Source organism: Garra rufa, chromosome 4, assembly GCF_049309525.1.
Source record: "Garra rufa chromosome 4, GarRuf1.0, whole genome shotgun sequence".
Taxonomy (NCBI): domain Eukaryota; kingdom Metazoa; phylum Chordata; class Actinopteri; order Cypriniformes; family Cyprinidae; genus Garra; species Garra rufa.
In genome coordinates this window covers 23,641,542-23,668,061 of record NC_133364.1, presented here as the reverse complement: position 1 = coordinate 23,668,061, position 26,520 = coordinate 23,641,542, and the positions used below count along the sequence as shown (strand labels likewise).

Below are 26,520 nucleotides of genomic sequence, written 5' to 3'. Positions count from 1 at the left end.
AACTGAGATTGTATTCTCCCTACAAGAGGGAATTACTGTATGTGAAGATGTGATGTGAACTATTTATTTCCAGTGACCCAAGAGAGAAGTACAACATAGTGTTGTTGATGTAGAATGGCAGTGCACCTTAGAGACAGCCAAGCTAAGCTCTCTCTCTCTGTCTCTCTCTCTCTCTCTCTCTCTCTCTCTCTCTGAGGAGTTCGTTCCTCTCCACTGGAGTTCAGCTCATCACAACCATGATCACTGACTTCCTACAGAGACCGCTTGAAGTCGACATGAAATTGCTTTCACAAGCCATTTTACTTCTATAATGTGACATGTTTCTAATTAAAAAGCAGTTTGACTATGGGTTAACATTAACCAAGATCCTACTCAGCTAGATCGCATGCATTGATGAATTGTACATATTATGACCAGGAACGTGGAATAGAAAAAGATGTAATTGTGTAAGTGTGTAATTTCCACAGCACAAATGCAATTTCACAAATAATTGTTTTGCCAGAAGTTGACTCCTGAAATGAACAAAGCAAGTGCTGCAGAGTGACAGCGTTTACACTCTGCTAAAGATTGGCTTACTCACAGTTGTCTTTGCACATTAATCTAGGAAAGGAGAACGGATTTTAAAACATGACTGAAATGCCCAGGTTTATTGGGGTTCATTTTCTCAGTGTTATGAGCGTGGACAGCAGTGCTTGGCTCCTCACTGGAGCAGCACCATGGACAGCGACAGGCCCGTCAGCCTCAGGTCTCCCCTGCGGGACTGATGCTGCACACACTGCAGCTCTATAGTCAGTCTGCTGCTTCAACATCTGTCCATAAAGAACATCTGTCTAAAGGAGGCATATTCTAGTTGCACTCTGTTTCCGTCTGTACTTAGTAACTCCTAACCGAACATATTTTGCTTAATTGTTAATTACTCTGTGGTGCTTTATGATCTGTGGTGCAGTGCTCCCCAGAGCCACACTTTATCAAGAGGATTTGTGCTAATAAATTTTGGGCAAATTTGTTTTTTGCAAAGTGGACAAAAAGTATTGAGACCGCTGGATGCTACAGAGAATTTGCAACATTAGCATTTATTCATTCATTATTATTATTATTTTTTTGTAAAGCAGTAATTTAAGTTTTTTTTAAACATTTTTGTTAGTATTTATGCAACTAAATTTCAAAATATGTCAAAAGGAAATCACAGTGACTAGTAGGGTGATAAAGAGAATAAGGAAAGGTTGTCAGGACATTTGTTACACAATTTTCGACATTGATTTTATGTTTCCCATACTCACTGCAAGGGCATAAATGCCAGCTTACAGTTTCAGGTGTGGATTTTGGATTTTAGTCACACAAACCATTTGACATTGACATTTGGGAGATTTTTTTATTTTATTTTATGAAATATGTTTTGAAAAATGTTTCAATATTTCAAAAATACACTTTAAATAACAGTTTAACATGTGACTATACATAAAGAATAAAAATAGGAAACTAAGAAACTATCAAAATAAAACATACAATTATCCCCAAGTAGTAAAAGACAATTAGTTATCCCCCGAAAAAGATACACTACCGGTCAAAAGTTATTGAACAGTAAGTTTTTTTTATGTTTTTATGTAAAGAAGTCTCTTCTGCTCACCAAGCTTATTTAATCATAAGGACAGCAAAAAAGTAAAATAAATACAATTTAATAAATTACAATTTAAAATAACTGTTTTCATTAAAATGTAATTTATTCCTGTGATTTCAAAGCTGAATTTTCAGCATCATTACTTCAGTCTTCAGAAATTATACTTGAGTAATTTAAAAAGCATTTCAAAATGTTACTGTTTTTGCCGTACATTGGATCAAATAAATGCAGGCTTGGTGAGCAGAAGAGACTTCTTTATAAAACATTAAAAATTTACTTTTGACTGGTAGTGTACTTTTTATCTTTAAAGTTTTTTTTTTTGTTGTTGATCTATCTGTCTATCTATCTATCTACAGTTAAAGTCAAAAGTTTACATTAATTGTTTTACTAAAATAAGAGGGATCATACAAAGTGCATGTCATTTTTTAATTTAGTAATGACTTGAATAAGATATTTTACATAAAACACAAGAGAAAATAGTAGTTGAATTTCTAAAAATGGCATTCAAAAACACATACACTTTATTTTCTTAATACTGTGTTGTTACCTGAATTATCCAAAGCAGTTTTTTTTTTTTTGTTGTTGTTGTTGTTGTTTAATAATAGTTGTTCATGAGTCCCTAATTTGTCCTGAACAGTTAAACTGCCTGCTGTTCTTCAGAAAAATCCTTTAGGTCCCACAAATTCTTTTTTTTTTTTTTTTTTCAGCATTTTTGTGTATTTGAACCCTTTCCAACAATGACTGTATGATTTCACATCCATCTTCTCACACTGAGGACAACTGAGGGACTAATGCCGCGTTCCAGGCAACCCGTAACCCGTGTTTTTCCAACCTTCTACCAGTGAAAGTGCACTGGAATGGCAGTCAAACCCGTGACTTCCCACTCGTGAACTCGTACTAGATCGATGTACTCCCAGTTAGGAGTTCTGACGTAACATAGCCCGCGAAACAACAAAGTCAGCCCTAATGGGAGCGATGTTTATACAAGTGGCACACGGTGGAAAAATAGAGCTTTTTACAGTACGTTGCAATCAAATTAATAATAATATAAAAATACTAATAATTCATAAATGTGCCCAGGCAGTTTGGCGTGACTCGCCTGGAATGCTACAAAGTCGTGAGTCGTGGTTTAACTGCCTGGAACGCAGCATTATATTCAACTTTTACAGATATATCTATATATCAGTTTTTATTGTTCTCTTGTGTTTGTATAATATTGACTAAAAATGTGTCCCCTGACGTCGAGAATCTAAACTAAAGGTTTGTGAACAAACATTTGACGGTTTGTCGATTTTTGTCCGAAAATATTTGGTGTGAAGACGTTTCACATTCACTTTCCCCGTGTTTACATTAGCGTTTTATCTTTAATAGTAATTTTAATGGACTTGTGTTCAATTGGAGTCGGGTAATCTAATTAAGACGGTGTTTCCTAAATGCCTAAAATGTTCCTAAATATTAACAGTTTAAAAATACACCAGACAAAACATTAACATGTGTGAACACAGAAACGAACGGAGATCCTAGTGTTTGTTAGGAAATTGCACAGCTGCAACTTTAAGACAGAAGCGAACTCCCCCTCTTTTCTCGAACAATGGTTTCTACCAACCACCGCTGCTCTCGCCGCTGAATCCTTAACGTGCCATTTTATTACTAATGGGCATATCTGGAAATCAAAATGTCATCTATATACAGGACAGTATCGCGTTTCTAAGGATGCCAGCGGTGGATATTCATGCGGGATTCGCCGGACCAGTGCTGATTTTGGCCAGTGAAGCTTCCTTGTAGTGAATCGGATGATTGGAGCAGCTGTGCGCTCTCGCTTCGATTGCAGCTGTCATTGATATTGCACTGTGAACAGTGAGTATAAGACAACCCATACACAATACAATGCAACAGTCATTGTGTCCGACTTGTGAAAATGCAGCATTCTTTGTGAACCATTCTCAAGGTGATTCAGAAATGCCTCTTTACTGAAAGGAAAACTTCCAACAGATGTGAAAGGTATTGCTGTAGTACCACCAGAGATCAATGAATGTGTGTGTGAGTGAGTGAGTGAATGAATGAATGAATGCTTGAATGAATTAATGAATGAATGCTTGTGTATTCTTGGGAACTGATGATTATCTTTCATATCTCATACGGGGAAAAGGTGCATAGATCAATGGAAGACACTGACAGAGAAAGGAAAGAGGAGGGAGGGAGAGAGAGAGAGGCAAAGACAGGCATGATGTAATGCGCTTGAGACAATGGTTGAGGATTCTCTCCAATTAGAGTCACAGCAGCAGAATAGGCTGTTTTGAAAGAGATGAGATCACTATAACACGCCGGCTTGCTAGGTGTAGTGGGAATGTCACGGGAATTGTCCCTGCATTTATCCCTGCATATCCCACTCGCCTGTGGTCCGGCTGTAATGGACCTTATTCACATGTGCCGGAGGACTGTGTGAACGTGAACGTGATGCTGGCTGTTCAGTCACACAAACCATGTTTGAATTATTACAGCATGAAGCTTTAGTTTAAATATGAATGATTTATTAACACTTTAATTGCGGTGTTACACACACAATTAATTTCAACACTAATATCATTTCTGATTTGACTGTCGTCAGGCAATATTGTGCTACAATTGAGAAGTCATTCAATCACATCATGTCTGTTAAAGCAATTTTGTCATTATGTGTACTTTAAAAAAAAAAAAATTTCATATACGTTTCAAGGCCCAAAAAATATGTATCTAACCTCCAAATTAGTCATTTTTGCTACTTTTGCTACTTTGTGGACACTAAACGTTTAACGTAGCAGCCAATAATGGAGAATTGATAATGTTGCTTCTAATGGTCTATATTTCAGACAGACAGGCCAAGAATAGGATGGCCTCTGTGTCCCACTGACCCTGTTGGTTGTACTAGTGTGTAAAGGCTATCTCAGCTGTTTCCACTTTATTTTATCAAATGTACAGCTGGTTTGTATGACCTTGGTAGGGTGTGTGTGGTGGAAATGATCTTTTTCACACCACTGAATTTGTGCAGGGTGGTTTTAGTTTGTTGCAGTGAAAAATTACAGTGGAGCCCTGTTTGAGACCACTGTTGAAATTCTGGGATATAAAATCATATTTAAATCTTGAAATAAACAAAAATATAATATTATAAGTAATTATATGTGATATATAATATGTATTATATATATATATATATATATATATATATATATATATATATATATATATATATAATGCATTTAATATATAAACATAATATGAAAATAGAAATATTGTAATAAATGTATTATTATTATCATTTAAAAATATATCATATAATTTCATGAGATTTTTTTTTAAATCACACAGTGGAGTCTAGTTTGAGCCCACTGTTAAACAAAATGTAATATTATATATTATATAAATGTAATGTTGAAAGAGAATGTTGTAATACATTTATTGTTTTTAATTATTATTATTATTATTATTATTATTATTATTATTATTATTATTATTATTATTATTATGTTATAAATTAGACACTAGCCCACTGTAAAAAAAAAAAAAAAATCTGGGATATAATCATATTTAAATTTTGAAATAAACTAAATATAATATTATATATAATATAAATGTAATGTTGAAATAGAAATATTGTAATACATTTATTGTTTATTATTATTATTATTATTATTATTATTATTATTATTATTATGTTATAAATTAGGCACTAGCCCACTGTAAAAAATCTTGGATATAAAATCATATTTAAATCTCAAAATAAACAAATCTAATATTATATATAATATAGAAATGTAACATTTAAATAGAAATATTAAATAATAATAATAATAATAATAATAATTATTATTATTATTATTATTGTTATGTCATAAATTAGAAATTTTTAAGATCACACAGTGGAGTCCAGTCTGAGCCCACTGTTGAAAATCTTGGAAATACAATCATATTTAAATCTCGAAACAAATATAATATAATATAATATAATATAATATAATATAATATAATACAATATAATATATACTATAAAATATATCTGATTACAATAAAATATTTTATTATTATTATGTAATGTTATAAATTAGACATTTTTAAGATCACGCAGTGGAGTCAAGTCTGAGCCCACTGTTGAAAATTTGGTATATAAAATCATTTTTAAATCTTGAAATAAACAAAACATAATATAATATAATATAATATAATATAATATAATATAATATAATATAATATAATATAATATAATATATAAAAAAAAATATTATTAAAATAAACTATTATTATTATTATTATTATTATTATATATAATGTTATAAATTTGATTTGTTGAAAATCTGGGATATAAAATAGTTTAAATTTCGAAATAAACAAAATATTATATTATATATAATATAGAAATATAATATTAAAATAGAAATAATAATAATAATAATAATAATAATAATTATTATTATTATTATTATTATTATTATTATTATATAATGTCGTAAATTCTTAAGATCACTTAGTTCAAAATCTGTATAAAATTATTATTATTATTATTATTATTATTATTATTATTATATAATGCCATAAATGAGAGCCTGTGCTCACTGTTGAAGAGCTGGTATTTCAAATGTAATTAAATTATTTAAAAAAGAAATAATAATATTTAAATAATGTAAATTATATAGTCATTATAAATAAATATATAATTATAATGGCATTAAATAAATAGGAATATTTAAAAGAACATTCAGTGGGGTCTGGTTTAAGGCTGAAAATCTGGGTTTTAATCTAAAAATAAACAAAAACATTTAAATATTACAATAACAAAATCAAAGTTTAAAAATTTAAGTTACATTAATTAAAAAAATAAAGCAAATTAGAAGCTTTTCCACTAGTGGTCTCAGACTTCTGGACCCCACTGTATATCAAATGCAGCATCCTATTTGTCGTGTTTGCTGCAGTTCCATTAGTCTTGGCCTGTCTTGTCTCCCTACAAAAATCCACAGATTTCATTGAACTCCCTCACCTTAGCCCTCCCTTTCCTCTCAATCTGTACCTCACACTCTTTCTCCCTCCCCCCACAGCCATCCATTCATTCAGACAGTGTGTGTGGAATATGATCGCTCTTGTTGTCATCAGTGGGGCTTTTACTCTGGGCATTGCCTTGCGCTCCACTCAATACTCCGATTGAAATGTGGGTTTAAAGTACAGCGTAGAGCACTTTCGTACCAATTGTGCCATTGAGCAGTCCTGGGTTCGTGCCTGCGTTATATTTCAGCGCAGGATGTTATGCCAGATATCCTCAAAATATTCTGTGCCCTTGACCTTTTATTAAAACATGAGCTGCAATGTGTTAACAGTCAATAATCCACATTCCCATGTTCATTTATTCAGTCCTGCCCGCATGTGTAGACCATAACTGTTCACAAACTCCTTCCTTTTAACTTGGTACAGTCCGTTAGTGGGTTATTTGACGTTGTTCGTTCATTAACTAATCACTAAGGGATTGATCAAGAAAATACATTCTACAGAATAGGGTTGTGCAATAAATCGCATGCGATTGTCATGCGATATTGCGTAGCTTTTCAGTGATCTACGGCTTAGTGTTTTAAATACTGCGCCATTTGAACGCACGTGATGGAGATTTACTACTAATCACAGAACCGGCTTTACTGATGAGATACGCATGACAATCACATGCGATTTATTGCACAGCCCTACTACAGAACCTGTTTTGTTACCAAAATGTGGTGTGATTCCACTTAAAAAAGGCCATAGATCATTTGAGCAACATAAAAACAGAATTATTTCCATCCACATTGGATCAGTCCAAAGCAAACCATCATAAAGCCATTATTGCCCAATTGGGACATAGGATTCCATTGTTCTTTATGTTCATTGAGTACCGTAATGTGTCTACTGTGCAGAAGTTGAACTCTGGATCATTCCGCAGTTAAAGTTTTGAAGTCTTGCCAGCCAAGCTGCTGATGTCTGATGTCAGTGGCTGTTTGGTGTTATGAAATATAGATGGGAGTCTTCTTCACTTAAGACGCTGTAATGGTTTTTCCTCTTCCCCTCTTCCGAACCTGCTGCGTCATTCTTTCTTTCTTCCGTTCTCCCTTTTCTTTCTTCCTGGAGCTTCTTATAGATCACAAAATTCAGATGCAGCTGCTTTCGATTTGTTTGGTTGTTCTCAGCTGAGTTTCATTCATAATTTTTCATTTGGAGCATGCTAATACATTTCAGCAACTGACATTTTCTGCATAGTTGACAAAAACTGAGACTACAGTAACTTCACAATATTAGCAAAATGTTGCAATTTCTGCTTCGCAATATGCAATTAAATGCCAAAATATTTTAAAAGAAAACCACAGAGAATAGTAGAGTGAGACAGAGAATAAGAAAAATGTTGTCTGTGCATTTGTTTCATATTATTAAGCATTAATTTTGTCTTTACCTTGCTCACTGTGAGGGCATAACTGCCAGCATGCTTTTCATTTGTAAATATCTCTTAAAAATATATATAATATTTTTTCAAATGTGCTTGTTTTTAATTTGTTTGGTAGTTCATTTCAGGGAGGAAAAAAATATTATATATTCGAAAAATCTATATGAGCAAAATCATAAGAGTAGCTGTGAGATATGGCTATATATTGGCTGTAGGTAAAACTACAAAAATACTTCCTTCTTATATATTTACACACTTGTGCTGTCGAACTGTTGTATAAACTCAATATCACACGAATAGGCGTGAGATATGGCTGTATATCGGCACAATTACCTACAGCCAAATCACAGCCATGCCGACATACAGCCATATCTCACGCCTATTCGTGTGATATTGAGTTTATACAACAGTTCGACAGCACAAGTGTGTAAATACGTAAGAAACTACAACGGAGTGTCTTTAAAGGGTTACGACACCCCCCTGTTTCAGCACTGGCTACTCTCACCACAGTTTTGAAAAATGCTCCAGAAATGGGCGTGGCGCGCTCACAGCGCTGCATGGAGGAGAGAGAGAGGGGAGATCGAGGAGAGAGAAGACAACTTTGGGTTCAGACAGTTTCATTTCGCTCCCCACGAGTTTAAAACACAAATAAATGTACATCCTTTTGCACTATGCATCGAAAACCTATATATGAACACACTGTTGAACCACTAATAACTGTTAAGGCTTATTTTGGCGCGATTATATAAGCCTTTTGATGGGTTGCGTCAAAGAAAAACCGCTTACACTTACTTTGTGAATGAATCGCGTGTGCCGGACTCTTTCACTCATGAACGTTTCTCTCAGTTAATGTAAGCGATCTCAGAGCCATAGAGAAACAAACGGCTCTGGGCGATCTCATAGACTGAGACTGAAGCGCCTGCCACAGCAAATCAGCACGTGCTGTCGTGAATAATTAAGCGAAATCAACTTCTCATAGGATAAGAACACGCAGCAGCATGAATATTTATGAGACACCGACGCGTCATCGATGTACTATAGTCCATCGCCGCGTCACAAAAGGTGACGTCAGGACAATGTAGATTTTAAACCCGGAAGATGAAAATAGCGCAAAATTAACCAGTTATCTCTAACAATTAATATTAACAGATGCCAACGTTGCTTTCTATGATGTGCAACACAAACACTTCTGCTAAAATCTCAGAAAAAGTTGCCTGGGGTTTCATAACCCTTTAAAAACCCTCTTTTGTGCAGAACTACTTCCTTCTTATGTATTTACACACTTGTGCCATCGAACTGTTGTATAAACGCAATATGCCACGAGTAGGAGTGAGATATGGCTGTATATCGGCACGGCTGTGATTTGGCCGTAGGTAATCGTGCCGATATACAGCCATATCTCATGCCTACTCGTGTGATATTGCATTTATACAACAGTTTGATGGCGCAAGTGTGTAAATATGTAAGAAACGTTTCTAGGTTATGTATGTAACCATGGTTCCCTGAGAAGGGAACAAGACACCGCGTCCCCTAGGGGTCGCTATTGGGGAACGCCACAGCGTGACTCGTGTCTGAAGAATGCATATAGAAAAACTACATGAAATGGCCGGCGACAGCATATGACGTCACCGCGGCGCAAACGTCGCTGCTGGTGCGTCACTACCGGGCGACACAGTATAAAGAGTCGCTGATGTATCCGCTTCTCGTCCGAAGCATGGTAGGAAGCGTAGGGGACGCAGTGTCTCGTTCCCTTCTCAGGGAACCATGGTTACATATGTAACCTAGAGACTTTCCCTTCCGAGGGAACTCTCACCACGTCCCCTAGGGGTCGCTATTGGGGAACGGTTATACCCACGCCTCCATGCTGAGGGGAGTGCATAGTAGCGAGCACTTAGTGTTAATTCTGTGAAGAATTACCCCTATAGGACAAGGTGACTCTGTCAGAACGTATCCTCCCCGGCCAAAGCCTGAACTGTTACTCACTTACCTGGATGGGTCAAAGGACCCAGAGCACAGCTCAGGTTGGAATAGGAGATTTCTTTGGAGGAACAGATAAGTTAATACTTAGACTTAATTAGAACAGGAGCTGCCAGTACTACTGAGTCTAGTTCCCTCAGTGAACTGACTCAGAGAGCAATGCTACACCCCAATCAGGACAGACAGTCCGCAAACTGTTAGTCGACTGATAAAATCATGGAGATACTGACCATCATGATAGTGGACGCAGACAGCAGACAGACCCCTAACCCTGAGTTACAGGGAGGAACATCCATCCTTAAAAAGGGCAACGCTCTGAAGGGACCCTTTAGTGTAAAGAGGAACATACTAAACCCAGTCCACATGGATGCCTACTAGGAGGTGGTGCTCAGAAATTACCCTTCCTTAGAAGGGGAGCATACTCATCCCACCAAGAGCCGTGCTCTAAAATTGGGACCCTTCGCAAAGGGGAGCAATCGTGCTCGATTCAGGAAGCCTGAGAGGAGGTAGTGACTATTTCTTCCCTTTGGAAAAAAGGGAGAAATTTGCCATGTGGCAGTGGCGCTGCTTTGAAGGAACCTTGAATAAGGTGAGCTGCCAGCAGCCTAAAGAGACTTCTATGTAAGAAGCTCTTGATTCTAGCAACATCAAGGGTAGGCTCCAAAACCCTGAAGGACAGGGAGGAATACCAACACCAGCCAGAGGGTGGTGCTCTAATAGGACCCTTTCCGCAGAAAGGGGGGCAGCCAAAGCCATCTCGAGGCCCTGAAATGGGAGAGCTCCTAGCTAGTCATGAAGCCTGAATGGGAGCTTATACTCGACCCGGAAGTCAGGGACAGACAGGCTCCTAACCCTGATTAACAGAGAGGAAAACTCGCCTGCCAGGAGGCAGCGCTCAGATTTCACCCTTCTTCAGAAGGGGAGCTTACTTCTCCTGCCAGGAGCAGTGCTCTTAAGTGGAACCCTTCTCAAAGGGGAGCAATCATGCTTGACTCAAGGGGAATTTTGCCATACGACAGTGGTGCTACTGACGAACCTTGAATTAAGGTGAGCTGCCGCTGTCGAAGAGACTTCTATGTCAGAGGTCCTGTCTCTAGCATAACAAGGGTAGGTTCCGAACCCTGAGAACAGGGAGGAATACCAAAACCCGCCAGAGGGTGGTGCTCTGAGAGGACCCTTTCCGCGGAAAGGGGAGCTACCAAAGTCACCTCAAAGCCCTGAGAAGGGAGCTCCTGGATAGTCATGAGGACAGACTCCTAACCCTGAAGGCCAGGGAGGAATGCCTATCCAGCCGAGGGGGCGCTCATTACGAACCCTTTCCTCAGAAAGGGGAGAGCCCAGCTCGTACGTGAGGGCTGAAGAATGAGAATCAACCTGAACAGGGAGGACAGGCTTCTAACCCAGATAACCGGGAGGAAAACCTGGCTTTGTCAGCGAGAGCAGTACTCTGAATAGAACCTTTTCCGCGGAAAAGGGAGTACTACTTAGATCGAACCGACCTTGCCCTCAGGTTAACAGGGGGATCGATAGAGCGCCAGGGAAATTATGTTCCTTTCTCAACAGGACATAAACTTCCCAGATACCTGAGAAATTGCTCCACAGAGACAAGAACTCATGAGGTGCTGGTCGCTTCAGCTGACAAACTCACCCCTCAGCTCTGGTAATCCACAGAGAGAGGGTCTAGAAGAGGGATTCTCACAAGGTTGAATGGCCTGTAAGGGACAGCGTTAAACATGCCAAGGGCAAAAAGCTTAGAGAGCTTACCTTGATGAGGACAAAGGTCTTAAGTCTAACACATGCTGTAAGGGTGATTTTACTGCACAACCTGTGGTGTGGAGGGGACGAACACCGCTGTGACCGTAATCCGTAGGATCAGAGGGGGAGCATCCGCCGCAGACTCATCATACTTTCTCTGAAAGCATAAACACAACAGACAGGCCTGAGACAGTATTAAGTTTTCTTATTTAAAGAAAATAGATCGTACTCACCCATAAGTGTCAAAGCACTTATTTATATTAAGACAGTACCCCAAAGAGGACTGTTTTAGTTCCAAACCATTAGTAATGGTGGTTCTGAAAATTCAGAAACCAGCCGAAAACATCATAGGCCCAGACAGCTTCCCAGCTGATGGCAAAAATACACAGGGGAATTACCGAGTAAGGGGCAGAAGGATCGAGGAAAGGAGTAAAAGATCTTATTTCTTACTCTGATTCATCCGAGACCGTTGTCTCGTCTGAATCACTTCCCTCAGATCCTGATTGCCTCCCCTCAGTCCGCGCCGCCTCCTGGGACCACCCGCAGGCGGTGGAGGGGTGCGGGCTGCAACACTAGCCCTCTGTGTCCGTCGGTGTTCCTCGGAACGAGACAGACCAGGACCCCTGGTCTGTTCAGGTTCGGACCTGGACCTTCGAGGAATGAAGGTTTTAAAGGTGGCTGAGCGTGCCCTAGCCTCTCAAAACTTCCCAACCACTGTCTCGACAGAGGCACCGAAAAGCTCAGAGGGCGAAACCGGCGCGTCGAGGAGAAAGCCCCTTTCTTTCTTCCCGACGTCAGCCAGGTTTATCCACAGATGTCTCTCCGTAGCCACCATACCTCCCATGGCCCTACCCGTGTGGGTAGCGGCCTGCTTGGTGGCATGGAGAGCAAGATCTGTGGTACGACTCAACTCTGCCACCTCATCAGGAGAAAGTCCCTGACCTTTATCCAGGTCCCTCAGCAGGTCAGCTTAGTAGGCTTGGAGCACCGCCATGGTGTGCAACGCACCCACCGCTTGACCTGCTGCTGCGTATGCTTTGCCATTCAAGCTAGATGTAATTTGAAGGGGCGCTGATGGCAAAGAGGGAGCCTTGAGAGAGGATGTTTCACCTGTTGAGAGATAGTTGGCTAACGTCTCATCAACAGGGGGCATCTTCTCATAGCTGTGTTCCTGCATTCCTTCAAAATTTGAATAATTAGCAAATGGGAATCTAAAAATGCGGGAAGAGAACGTCTTTTTCCATACCTTCTCGATCTCTGAATGGAGATTGGGAAGGAATGGAAGGCTCACTGGAGCCTGGAGGCGATGATCAGACAGGTAGCGTTCATCCAGGCGGCCCCGCGGGACCTCCTTTCTGGCGCGCTTCCAAGGCAAGTCAAGTCTTGCCGTGGCCCGATCCATGACCTCCAAGAGCTCCTCATATGCAGGGCAGGAAATTTAGGAAGACTCGGCCTCAGCTTCTTCGCCTTCAAAAGACATTTCCTGCTCATCATGGATGGAACCCAGAAGAGCACTAGCTCCAGGATCCGATGACGTCAAGGAAATAGCGTCATCAAGATCGAGGAGCTCGTCCTCGTCTCTGGTAGATGAGCGCGAAAAAGAAAGCCCTTTTGTAGCTCATCGGCCAGATCCAGTTGAGAACCCTACGAGGTCAGTTTCCTCCGTGCCTCGGCAGCGGCAGGCCCTGAACTGCGGGGAACAGCTGGACACTCATCCTTCCTCGAAAGGAGAGACAGACGAGAATGGAGCTTTTTCATAGGAAACGAGATTTTGCCAAAACTATTTGCTCTAGAACAAATAATAGATTAATGAGACCAAAGACTGCTTGTTAGATTTACCCTAAAATGAATTTGGTTATATTTTCATTGCTCAAATGATCAGTACAATTATATGTGTTTAACATGTGATTTAAAATTTCCGTGAACAGGTATAGGGATAGGCAACATGACCAAAATCAATATATATCACAATATAGTACTTTTTGCTTTAAATAAGGTATTTATGATATCAACATTTTTGATACCATAGAGATTATGCAATTCTTGTCACCAGTGTCAATATCACAAAAAGCTAAATCAAAATAAATAAATAAATAAATAAATACTTACATAAACTCAAGCTCTCTGTAAAGTAAACAGTCAGTGATTAAATTAGGTTAAGAAACTAATTACAAGCAACAGGACAAAAAAGCTACATACTTTGCATAAAGTAATCAAATGTATAAACACACTGCATATTTTTCACTGTGTAAATTAAATATGTATTTGTTCTTATTAAAGTTACAAAAGTGATTTAGTCAAGAGCAGTGAGATATTTTCTCTCTTTTGTTGATTTGATTAACATGAATGACAGATAATGACAGGAATATTAGACTGCTGTCACTTTAAGAGCTGCCCGGATTCAATATACTGTTACACGTGTTTTCTTTCTCAGCTGTTTGCTTTCACTTAAGACCAAGTGACTGTGTTTATGAGGATGCAAAGAGGGCATTTTGACACATACAAGTGTGTGTTTAACCATTCTAGGCTTTTAAAGTGGCCTAGTTCAATACCCCCGCCTCTGAGCGCTGTCTTTACACTTCTCAGACAGCGTGAACATATAGCAAAATTATTTCCCTTTCACTGATAATTGCATTTAAACAGCTTAAAATTTCTTGTTTTAAACCTCAATGCTTAAAAGCGTATGTAAACTATTAGTTTTCATAGCACAGCAATGTCACATGAGCGTGTAACCACAATAAAGACGATAGTCCAACATCTCTACATCTCTGGTTAATCAATTCTACTGGTATATCGCTCACCCCTAGTATAAGCTAACCTACCAAGCCAATGGGAGAAGAAAAAAAATTCAGATATTCAAAAGAATAAAAAAAATCCATTGTATTTTGTATGACTATAAATAGCTCTGTGTATTTATAGTTGATAATTCATGGATGTGTCACATGCAATTCCATGTAGACACAACACAGTCTTTTTGAGTATGTACCTTCATAAGTGAACTCCAAATGTTGGCTCATTTTGTGGTTGTGGAGCTGCTGTGCTCGCTAATGGTGCGTAATAGTGACGTCAAAGGTGGTGTGTAAACTGGCACGTCCAGATTGCTGTGAAATGCAGCTCTGCGCTGCAGCAGGTGTCTGTCTTTGACGTCACTCTCTGAGTGTGACTGAATGTGTCAATGTTGTGTGAAAATAAATGTAGGTCTTTTTTTTTTCTTTTCTTGTGCGGGTATGTGTGTGTGAGTGTTTGTGCAGTGATTGAGAGGGAGTCCCAGACTCTGTCCCACATGAATAATTTATTGATTGGCATATGGCATTGAGACGTCGCTTCTATTCTAGTTCCTTTGTCTTTCTCCTTGCTAGCTTCTTTCTGTTATATCTGGATGTTTCTACGATAGTCTCAAAATATCAGGAGAAAGCAACCCTTGTTGGCATTGGTTTGGATTTTTTCCTCCTCCCCCCTTGTTTATAGTGATTGCAGTGCATTTTTGTGTTAATTTGACTGTTTAGTTTACACTTATTTTTATTGAAAATTGTTTTCTTGACTAGAAAGCTCTAAGGGCTAAGGATAAGAAGTGGTGGTGATTTGTTTTGTATTGATCAGCTATCAATATCCCAATAAGTACCTCCATGTTAGACTATGACAGAGATGAGAAGGAGGTTCCAGATGCTTAAGAACACATTTACAGATAATTTCAGGTTCCTTTTAATTTGTACGTGACTGAAAGCGGTGATTTCCGAGTGGGTGAGTTGATAACTCTGTAATTAGTCTATTCATTTCATCCAGTTTAACCACTCATGGATTTTTCTGAACAGTTGCGAACATGGTGTGCATTATGTAGTTGACAGGATAATCAGCCAATCACAGTGAGTCATCTCACATGATATATGTCATGATCCTATATCCAACCATTTCTCTTTCACTTTTTTATAATATAATATAATATAATATAATATAATATAATATAATATAATATAATATAATATAATATTAAAAACTACTAAAAGTTAATTGTTAATTAAATTAAAATATTAAAATATAAGATGGAAAACTTGTAAAAATCTTTGATATTATATAAGTGTATTATATTTACTATAATATATTTTTTTTTATGTTTTCCCCCTTGCTTCCTATTTGCATATTATATTATGTTATATTATATTATATTATATTACATTACATTACATTATATGACATTACAATTAATTTATTATATTATATTACTGCAATTTTTTGTAATTATATTATATTATAAAACTACAAAACATTTGTGTTAATTAAATATAAAATATTAAAATAAAAGATGGAAAACTTACAGAAAAATATATTATGTTATATTATATGTAGCTTTAATTTATTTTATTTTTATTTTATGTTATGTTTTTATGTTTTTTATTTTTTTTATTTTAGTAATGAATTTTTGCAAAATCAATAAATGTCTAAACTGGACACTATATTATATTATATTATATTATATTATAAAAATGCTAAAATAATTTGTTAAATATGAAATATTAAAATATAAGATGGAAAACGTACAAAAAACATTATATTATATTATGTTTATTATTTTATATTACATTGTTTACTAAAATACTTATTTTGCTTTATTTCATTAATTTTTTAATGATTTTTTTTTTGTTTTCCTTGCTTCCTGTTTGCAAAATCAGTAAATGCCTAAATGTTATATTATATTACAACTAACTTATTATATTATATTATATTATATTATATTATATTATATTATATTATATTATATTAAATAACTACTAAAATCATTAATGCTAATTAATTAAATATAAAATATTAAAATATAAGAAGGAAAACTTCTATTATATTATTTACTATAAAAATTTTTTTTGCTGTATTTTATTTCATATTTTATGAATTTAGTTTTTCTTTGCTTCCTATTTGCAAAATCAGTAAATGTCTAAATGTAATATTATATGACTTATTATACTTATTAAATTGTATTATATTATATTACTACTAACTTATTATATATGTGTGTTTATATATAATCCAAAAATATATATTCATTCAAAATAAAATAAACAAAAAACTTTAATATATATTATATTATATTATTTTATATTATATTATATGCTTCCTATTTGCAGAATTGTTATATGTCTAAACTAAACACACATCTTGTGTTCTTTGCCCAAAATGTCTGTTGTTTCACTGAATGATTAAGTTAATTAAATTTTAATTAAGCAGCTTGTTGGAAAATGGTATTTGTTTCAGCTTTGAGTTATACTGATTGTTTCAGTGTTTAGATTTTATTTTGGAATTTGCAGTCAACTTAGGTGAAGGCTTGAACTTATTACTATAATCATCTGTTATCTAAGTGACATTTGTCAAGTGTTTTGATACCCAGTGGAAGTTTATGAGAAACTCGTGACAGACCTTTACATGTTAATTTGTCTTTTGAATTGTCTCTTTATTTACAACAGTAGGAAAAAACCCGGACTTTTCCAGGCTGCTTCAGGGCTCTCCATTGTATGCTTGATTGGAGACAGGAGAGCTGGCTGCAGCCCAGAGCGTTTGTGGGTCTAAAGTTAGCAGTTAGTGGCTAGCTGGGAGATGGTAGGACCCTGGCTAACAGCCTGTTCACATGGTGTCTGCAGGGCCCTTTGCCAGTGACAGCCAGCTTAGGATGGACTTACTATCTGTAAACATGAAAAGAGTCAGATTGTAGGCCATATGTCTTCTGTGAATAATAGAATCAGAGTGACTTTTTGGTATGTTTATATATATGTACTGTACTATCGGAAAGTCCATTCGGGTTTGAAATTAAATAAATGATTGTTTAGAAACAGTTATTAGTTTTGCAGTATTATTTGGTGAAGCAAATTTAAAATTGATCAGCTATCAGTATCCCAATAACTACTTAAAAAACAGTCGCTACTATGTTAGACTGCAAATGAAAAAGCGAGAGGTGCTTTCAGATGCCCGAGGGCTCATTTACAGATTATTTCAAGTAATTTCAGGTTCATTTCAATTTGAATGTGATTGAAAGAGGTGATTTCTGAGTGGGTGATTTGTAACTCTGTAATTAGTCCATTTATTTCCACCAGTTTAACCTCTCATGGATTTTTGAGCAGCTGTGAACATGAAAGGTGGTCTTTATGTAATTGACAGGATACTTTTTTTACACATATTTTATTATTGTTGTTATACGTTATGTTATGTTATGTTATGTTATGTTATGTTATGTTATGTTATGTTATGACCAGCCCAACTCAATCTGAACATCTTCCAGAAATTGCTAAAAACACATATATCTACACATGACCTATCTACACTATTCTATTCTATTCTATTCTATTTGATTCGATTCGATTATCTATTCTCTACTTGTTTTTCTTGTATTTATTTACAAACATGAGCCTCTAACACTTGCATTTTCTATTGTATTGTATTCTATTGTATTCTATTCTATTCTATTCGATTATCTATTATCTACTTGTTTTTCTTGTATTTATTTACAAACATGAGCCTCTAACACTTGCATTTTCTCTTGTATTCTAATCTATTCTGTTCTGTACTTGTTTTCCATGTATTTATTAAAAAGCATGACCATCTAATGCTTGCACTCTCTATTCTATTCTATTCTATTCTATTCTATTCTATTCTTGTTTTACTTGTATAACACTTGTATAACACTTCTATTCTATTCTATTCTATTCTATTCTATTCTAGTCTAGTCTAGTCTAGTCTAGTCTGTTCTTTTATTTTCTGTTCCGTTCCATTCAGTTCTGTTCTATTTTATTATCTACTTATTTTGCTTGTATTTATTAAAAAAACATGACCCTCTAACACTTGCATTTTCTATTCTATTCTATTCTCTACTTGTTTTCTTGTATTTATTAAAAAAACATGAGCCTCTAACACTTGCATTTTCTATTCTATTCTATTCTATTCTATTCTATTCTATTCTATTCTATTCTATTCTGTTATATTCTATTCTGTTCTATTCTATTCCATTCTCTACTTGTTTTCTTGTACTTATTAAAAAACATGAGCCTCTAACAATTGTGTTTTCTATTCTAATCTATTCTATTCTATTCTATTCTATACTTGTTTTCCTTCTAGTTATTAAAAAACATGACCCTCTAAAAATTGCGTTTTCTGTTCTATTTTATTCTTGTTTTGCTTGTATAACATTTGCATATTCTATTTTATTCTATTCTATTCTATTCTCTACTTGTTTTCCTTCTAGTTATTAAAAACATGACCCTCTAATGCTTGCATTCTCCATTCTATTCTATTCTATTCCATTCCATTCTCTACTTTTGTCTTGTATTTATTAAAAAACATGAGCCTCTAACACTTGCATTTTCTATTCTATTCTATTCTATTCTATTCTATACTTGTTTTGCTTGTATTTATTAAAAAAATGATCCTCTAACAATTGAGTTTTCTATTCTATTCTATTCTTGTTTTGCTTGTATAACACTTATATAACACTTTTATTCTATTCTAGTCTAGTCTAGTCTAGTCTGTTCATTTCTTTTCTGTTCCATTCCATTCAGTTCTGTTCTATTTTATTATCTACTTGTTTTGCTTGTATTTATAAAAAACATGACCCTCTAACTCTTGCATATTCTATTCTATTTTATTGTTTTCTGTTCTATTCTGTTATCTACTGTTTTTCTTTTAGTTCTTAAAACATGACCCTCTAACACTTGCACTCTCAATTCTATTCTATTCTATTCTATTCTATTCTATTCTATTCTATTCTATTCTATTCTATTCTATTCTATTCTATTCTATTCTCTACTTGTTTATCTTCTAGTTGTTAAAACCTTGACCCTCTAATTAGGGCTGGGCGATATGGCCAAAAAATAAAATCCCCATTTTTTTCACAAAAAATCTGATTTATGATTTAAATAAATTTTTTTACCTACTTTTTTTATCTACTTTCAGCATGTAAAGAAACCTCATCTTTTCCACAATTTATATGAGCACCATCTATTTTGCAATATACATTGCAACTGCATCAGTGATCGCTTTCCACCAGGCCCCATTCTTATCATACTGCACACAATAAATGTTTGTAGAACAAATAAATATGAAAATATATATTTTCATGCTTTTCTCTTGCAGTTATATTGTTTATAAAACTATAAAATTTTGAATACAGAAATATTAAATGATTTAAATAATTTGTTTTAAAACGCAACGCACGGTCATTCATAAATGAAACACAAAAGTGGAGTGGAGTGGAGATGAGCAGCGGCTCAAATGTGACTTGTTTCAAACTATTGACGAAGAAATAGAGCAAAATCAGACAATAGTGTTATAGTCAGACAATGTAAGTCACTTAATAATAACTTCTTGCTTATTTAACTGTTGTATTAAATCGATATCTCATTTACAAACTCCCTTAAAAATTATTAAACGCTGTCACTCATCTTGGTTCGCAATATCACAAAGCTCTATTATAATCAACGACGATCGCTATACTGTACAGTCGTGGCCAAAAGTTTTGAGAATTACATAAATATTGGAAATTGGAAAAGTTGCTGCTTAAGTTTTTATAATAGCAATTTGCATATACTCCAGAATGTTATGAAGAGTGATCAGATGAATTGCATAGTCCTTCTTTGCAAATTAACTTAATCCCGAAAAAAACTTTCCACTGCATTTCATTGCTGTCATTAAAGGACCTGCTGAGATCATTTCAGTAATCGTCTTGTTAACTCAGGTGAGAATGTTGACGAGCACAAGGCTGGAGGTCATTATGTCAGGCTGATTGGGTTAGAATGGCAGACTTGACATGTTAAAAGGAGGGTGATGCTTGAAATCATTGTTCTTCCATTGTTAACCATGAGGATCTGCAAAGAAACGCGTGCAGCCATCACTGCGTTGCATAAAAATGGCTTCACAGACAAGGATATTGTGGCTACTAAGATTGCACCTAAATTAACAATTTATAGGATCATCAAGAACAGCAACTTCTTCCAACAATTCAACAACAGTTTGGTGAAGAACAATGCATTTTCCAGCACGATGGAGCACCGTGCCATAAGGCAAAAGTGATAACTAAGTGGCTCGGGGACCAAAACGTTGAAATTTTGGGTCCATGGCCTGGAAACTCCCCAGATCTTAATCCCATTGAGAACTTGTGGTCAATCCTCAAGAGGCGGGTGGACAAACAAAAATCCACTAATTCTGACAAACTCCAAGAAGTGATTATGAAAGAATGGGTTGCTATCAGTCAGGATTTGGCCCAGAAGTTGATAGCATAGTTGAGAGCATGCCCAGTCGAATTGCAGAGGTCCTGAAAAAGAAGGGCCAACACTGAAAATACTGACTCTTTGCATAAATGTCGTGTAATTGTCGATAAAAGCCTTTGAAACGTATGAAGTGCTTGTAATTATATTTCAGTACATCACAGAAACAACTGAAACAAAGATCTAAAAGCAGATTAGCAGCAAACTTTGTGAAAACTAATATTTGTGTCATTCTCAAAACTTTTGGCCACGACTGTACAATCAATCTCTTATTTACACTCTCTCTACACTTTGTTTCTGAAAGGATTGGTGAGATATGTCCGTGATACATTACTCTACGTTGCAAAAACACGTAGAAACCTTTGAAGCTCCCCTGAGCGCAAACAAAAATATGCTGACCGGGTCCGGCTAATATGCTAGCAAGCATCTAATCATATCACTTTAGTGGCTCGTGTTATTTGTTTTTCCGTGCCTTTCTGAAAACAATATGTATATTAGTGTATTTCTAATATGTGACCCTGGACCACAAAACCAGTCATAAGGTTAAATTTTACAAAACTGAGATATATACATCATATGAAAGCTCAATAAATAAGCTTTCTATTGATGTATGGTTTGTTAGGATATGACAATATTTGGCCGAGATACATCTATTTGAAAATCTAGAATCTGAGGGTGCAAAAATATCAAAATACTGAGAAAATCACCTTTAAAGTTGTCCAAATTATGTTCTTAACAATGCATATTACTAATCAAAAATTACATTTTGATATATTTATAGTAGGAATTTTACAAAAAATCTTCATGGAACATGATCTTTACTTTTCCTTACAATTTCCTAATGATTTTTGGCATAAAAGAAAAATCAATAATTTTGACCCACACTATGTATTTTTGGCTATTGCTACAAATATACCCCAGCGACTTAAGACTGGTTTTGTGGTACATATGGTAAATGCGCGGGGGGAGGGCTGAGCCCATTCGGAACTGCTGGAGCCCAGAGAGGAGCGTCGGCGGATATTAAAGAGAAAACCGAGAAAACTGATTTTCATTCAAACAAATCGATGTAAACTACACATTCGAGTTAATCAATAAAATCGATTTATCGCCCAGCCCTACCTCTAATGCTTGCATTATCCGTTCTATTCTATTCTATTCTATTCTATTCTATTCTATTCTATTCTATTCTATTCTATTTTATTCTGTTCTATTCTATTCTATTCTGTTCTATTCTATTCTATTCTATTCTATTCTATTCCATTCTCTACTTGTTTTCTTGTATTTATTAAAAAACATGAGCCTCTAACAATTGCGTTTTCTATTCTATTCTATTCTATTCTATTCTATTCTATTCTATTCTATTCTATTCTATTCTATTCTATTCTATTTTATTCTATTCTGTTCTATTCTATTCTATTCTATTCTATTCTATTGTATTCTGTTCTATTCTATTCTATTCTATTCCATTCTCTACTTGTTTTCTTGTATTTATTAAAAAACATGAGCCTCTAACAATTGCGTTTTCTATTCTATTCTATTCTATTCTATTCTATTCTATTCTATTCTATTCTATTCTATTCCTATCTATTCTTGTTTTGCTTGTATAACACATGCGTATTCTATTCTATTCTACTCTATTCTATTTTATTCTATTCTATTCTATTACTATGCTTATTATATACATTTTATTTATTTATTTTTTGCTTCATATGATTTTTACAACATTTTAGTTTATATTTAATTTTCTTAGTATTTATTTAGATGTATTTTATTATTTTTTCTTAATTCTTGAGAAAGTTACTCCCCTTTTTTCAGAATCCACAAATGCCACCCACAATTAAACACCCCTAATCTTGAATATGTGGTTGCTTTGTTAATATAAAAAAGCCACCTGAGATAAATGGCACAGGTGGTGGTTGTGGTGTGTACCGGGTCATGGTGCTGCAGGAGACGCTATAACACACAGCTGTAGAGCACCCTGTTACATAAGCAACAGAGCAAATGATGCGTTCTGGCCCAGTAAACGGCACAAGCATGAAATCTAGAGTGCAGGAAGCTCATCCTCCAATGACATACACATTTACTCTACAACACTATCCAGACAGATTCATTTTCTGTATGCTTAATATTACAGGACCTGAGATGCCCGGTCAGTGAATTGAGCTGGCATGTTCGTGTATGTCTGTGTACACATACAAGATTTACTTGCCAAGACGTTGTCTTTCTCTGTCTTGCTCCGTTCATCTGTTCTTTCTCCACTCACTCTGTTGTAAACATGCATAAACACATTTCGTCCTTGCCAGGAGATTCCTCTACCCGCTCCGCCAGTGTTGTATCATCACAGCCCAGGCGTGGTGCTCTGTGGCCCTGCGTGTTTTTGATGCTCGTCTCCCCTACAGCTACCAGCCGCAACAATCCTGACAGCTTTGAGTCTAACAGGAGCAGACACACATCACCACTATGTACATACAGTCTACATGCTGTCTTCCCACAGACACTCGGAGCAGTTAAATGCTTTCACAAATAGACACAAATGGGTTGACTGACAAAAGCTGTATGTTTTTGTACATAAAGTGTTGAAAATATCATACTGTTCCAAATTTAGGTTTACTGGTTATGAGAGTAGTTTCTTGTGCTTCCTAAGACTGCATTTATGTGTCCAAAAAATACAGTTAAATAGTAATATTGTGAAATATTATCAACATTTAAAATAATTGAAAAAAGTATTTTAATATATTTTAAAATGTAATGTGAATTACTCCAGTCTTCAGAGTCAAATGATCCATCAGAAATATTATATTATTATATATTTACAATGTTTGATAGTTTTGTGCAAACTGTGATACGTTTTTTTTTCTTTGATTAATTAAAATAGATATTAAATAGAAATATTTTTTCACCTTTATTATTATTTTTGTTTACTTTATAAATATTGTTACTGTCACTTTTGGTCATTTCTAATGCATCCTTGCTGAATATATAATATTGATTTCTTTCCAAACTTTTGAGTGGCTGTGTGTGTGTGTTTGTGTACCTGGTATTCATCACGTTGTGGGGACCAAATGTCATTTCTTAGGTTCAATGAGGAAACAGGCGTATAAATCATGCACAATGAGTTTTTTTGAGGAAGTAAAAGTGTGCACAATCTCCTGTGAGGGCTAGGTTTAGGTGTAGGGCGAGAGAAAATACGGCTTGTACAGTATGAAAACCATTATGCCTATGGAATGTCCCCATAAAACATGTAAACCCAATGTGTGTGTGTGTGTGTGTGCATAAACCTCAATTAATTATTATTATTTACATATTTTTGGAAGTGTGTTTGATGACTGTGTTTGAACTTTTTGTACATTTTTTTTATCTAAAGCTAAAAAAAAAAAAAATCTAAATGCCAATTAGGTGCAAATTATTATAATTATTATTATTAGTAGTGTTGTTGTTGTTTTAATATATTATTTATTTTATTATTTATTTAAATTTCATTATTGTTAAAAAGTCATTATTATTGAATCTCAATGACTGTTGAATAATAATAATAATATAATAATATAATAATGTATTATTCTTATTCTTATTATTATTTTGTCATATAATATTTTTATAATTATTATATAATAGTAATTATGTACTACAATAATACTACTACCACTACTACTAGTAAATTGTAATGATATTATTTAAAAAATTATATTATTTTGTTATATTATAATGTTATTGCTATTATATATATATATATATATATATATATATATATATATATATATATATATATATATGTATGTATATATATATATATATATATATATATGTGTGTGTGTGTGTGTATTATATACACACACACACACACACACATATATATATATATATATATATATATATATATATATATTCTTTATAATTAAAAAAACTGGTCTCAAAATTGCAATTGAATAATGATAATAATAATAAAATAAATATTATGTTATATTATAGTATTGCTTTAATTTGTTATATTTTTATTAATTATGATTTAAATTCATTATTATTAAAAAAAACTTGTCTCAAAATGGCCATTGAAGAAATAATAATAATAATAAACATAAACGTGACAATAGTATAAAAAATAAAAAATATATAATAATAATAATAAAGTTATTATTTTTATTAAGATATTATTTGTTATTATTATATTGTTGTATAATACAATGTTTAATTATTATACAATGTCATTAATTCTGTATTACAGTAATATTACTACCACGAGTACTAGTAATATTATTAGTAATTATATAATATAATATTATTGTTTAATGTATTTTATTTGTATTAATTATTATTTAAATTCTCAAAATGGGCACTGAACAATAATAATAATAAACATATGAACATAAAAATAATAATAATTATTATTATAATTGTTTTTATGTTTTTATTATTATTAGATTGTCATATAATATTTTTTATTAATATTGTACAATAATATTACTACCACTAGTACTAGTAATTTGTAATTATATTATTTAAAATATTATATTATATTATATTATATTATATTATATTTATTATATTATATTATATTTCCAATGTGGTACAAGTAACAAAAGCTTTACAAATTATGTTTGTAGTCATTTCCCTTTGAAGTAATGTAAAAAAAAAATACAAATAAATACAAATAAATAAACTTGAGGATTTTGTGACTTGTTTATAGTGTAAGGTAGAGTATTTTTAAACCAGGTTTCAAAATGGACAGAACCAAGTCCAGTCAAAGACAAGTCAAATGTATTTCAATGGCAGTTTTACATGTATTTCCATGTATATTCTAAGCATTTGTCCTCTTTCAGCAGGTAAAGATGATGTGCGAGGTGATGCCCACGATCAGCGAGGACACGGCGATGAGCCAGCGCGGGTCCCAGAGCAGCGCCTCCGACCCTGACTCGCATTTCGAGCAGTTGATGGTGAACATGCTTGACGAGAGAGACCGTCTGTTGGACACCCTGAGAGAGACACAAGAAAGCCTGGCCCTCGCCCAGCAGCACCTGCAGGACGTCATCTATGACCGGGACTCACTGCAGCGTCAACTCAGCTCCGCACTGCCACAGGTACCACTACTACAAAAAAGTCCGGTCCGCATATCAGCTTGTTCCAATAATTACTTACAACTCTTACAAGTCTAAGGCTTAGACATCATGTTCCGATAAGGTTATCTGAGTGCCAGCTGTGTCGTGGAAAGAAATGAGAAATGTTAATTTCACACTCGTAAGATACATTTAGCTCATTCCTTTGCTGAGCGTTTCAGGAAATTTCGTCCACAGCTGAGAGACTGTGAAAATATGGGCATGACACAGCTGGCCATGTGTGATTGCAGCAGCTGAAACTGGTGATACTAAAAATCTGCGTCCAAGTCTCTCCTCCCGAACAAAGATGACTGAAAATCACCAAGCTGCGCTACTATTGCCCAGAGACATGGGAAAAAGCGATGGCTTACGTAATCACGACTAAACCCAGATTAGCTCGACGCTCAAAGG

At 34.8% G+C, this 26,520-nt stretch overlaps 1 protein-coding gene across 2 annotated transcripts in view; it reads left to right on the top strand.

The window, feature by feature from the left end:
• The first annotated feature begins 3,274 nt into the window (after window positions 1–3,274).
• The window catches only part of ppfia2 (PTPRF interacting protein alpha 2), a 264,592-nt gene continuing 241,346 nt past the window's right edge, over window positions 3,275–26,520 (top strand). For both annotated transcript variants that reach the window (XM_073838874.1, XM_073838872.1), the window contains exons 1-2: window positions 3,275–3,475; window positions 25,837–26,094. In XM_073838874.1, coding sequence (XP_073694975.1) covers window positions 25,846–26,094 — 249 coding nt within the window. In that variant the 5' untranslated portion in view covers window positions 3,275–3,475; window positions 25,837–25,845. The remainder of the gene's footprint in view (window positions 3,476–25,836; window positions 26,095–26,520) is intronic.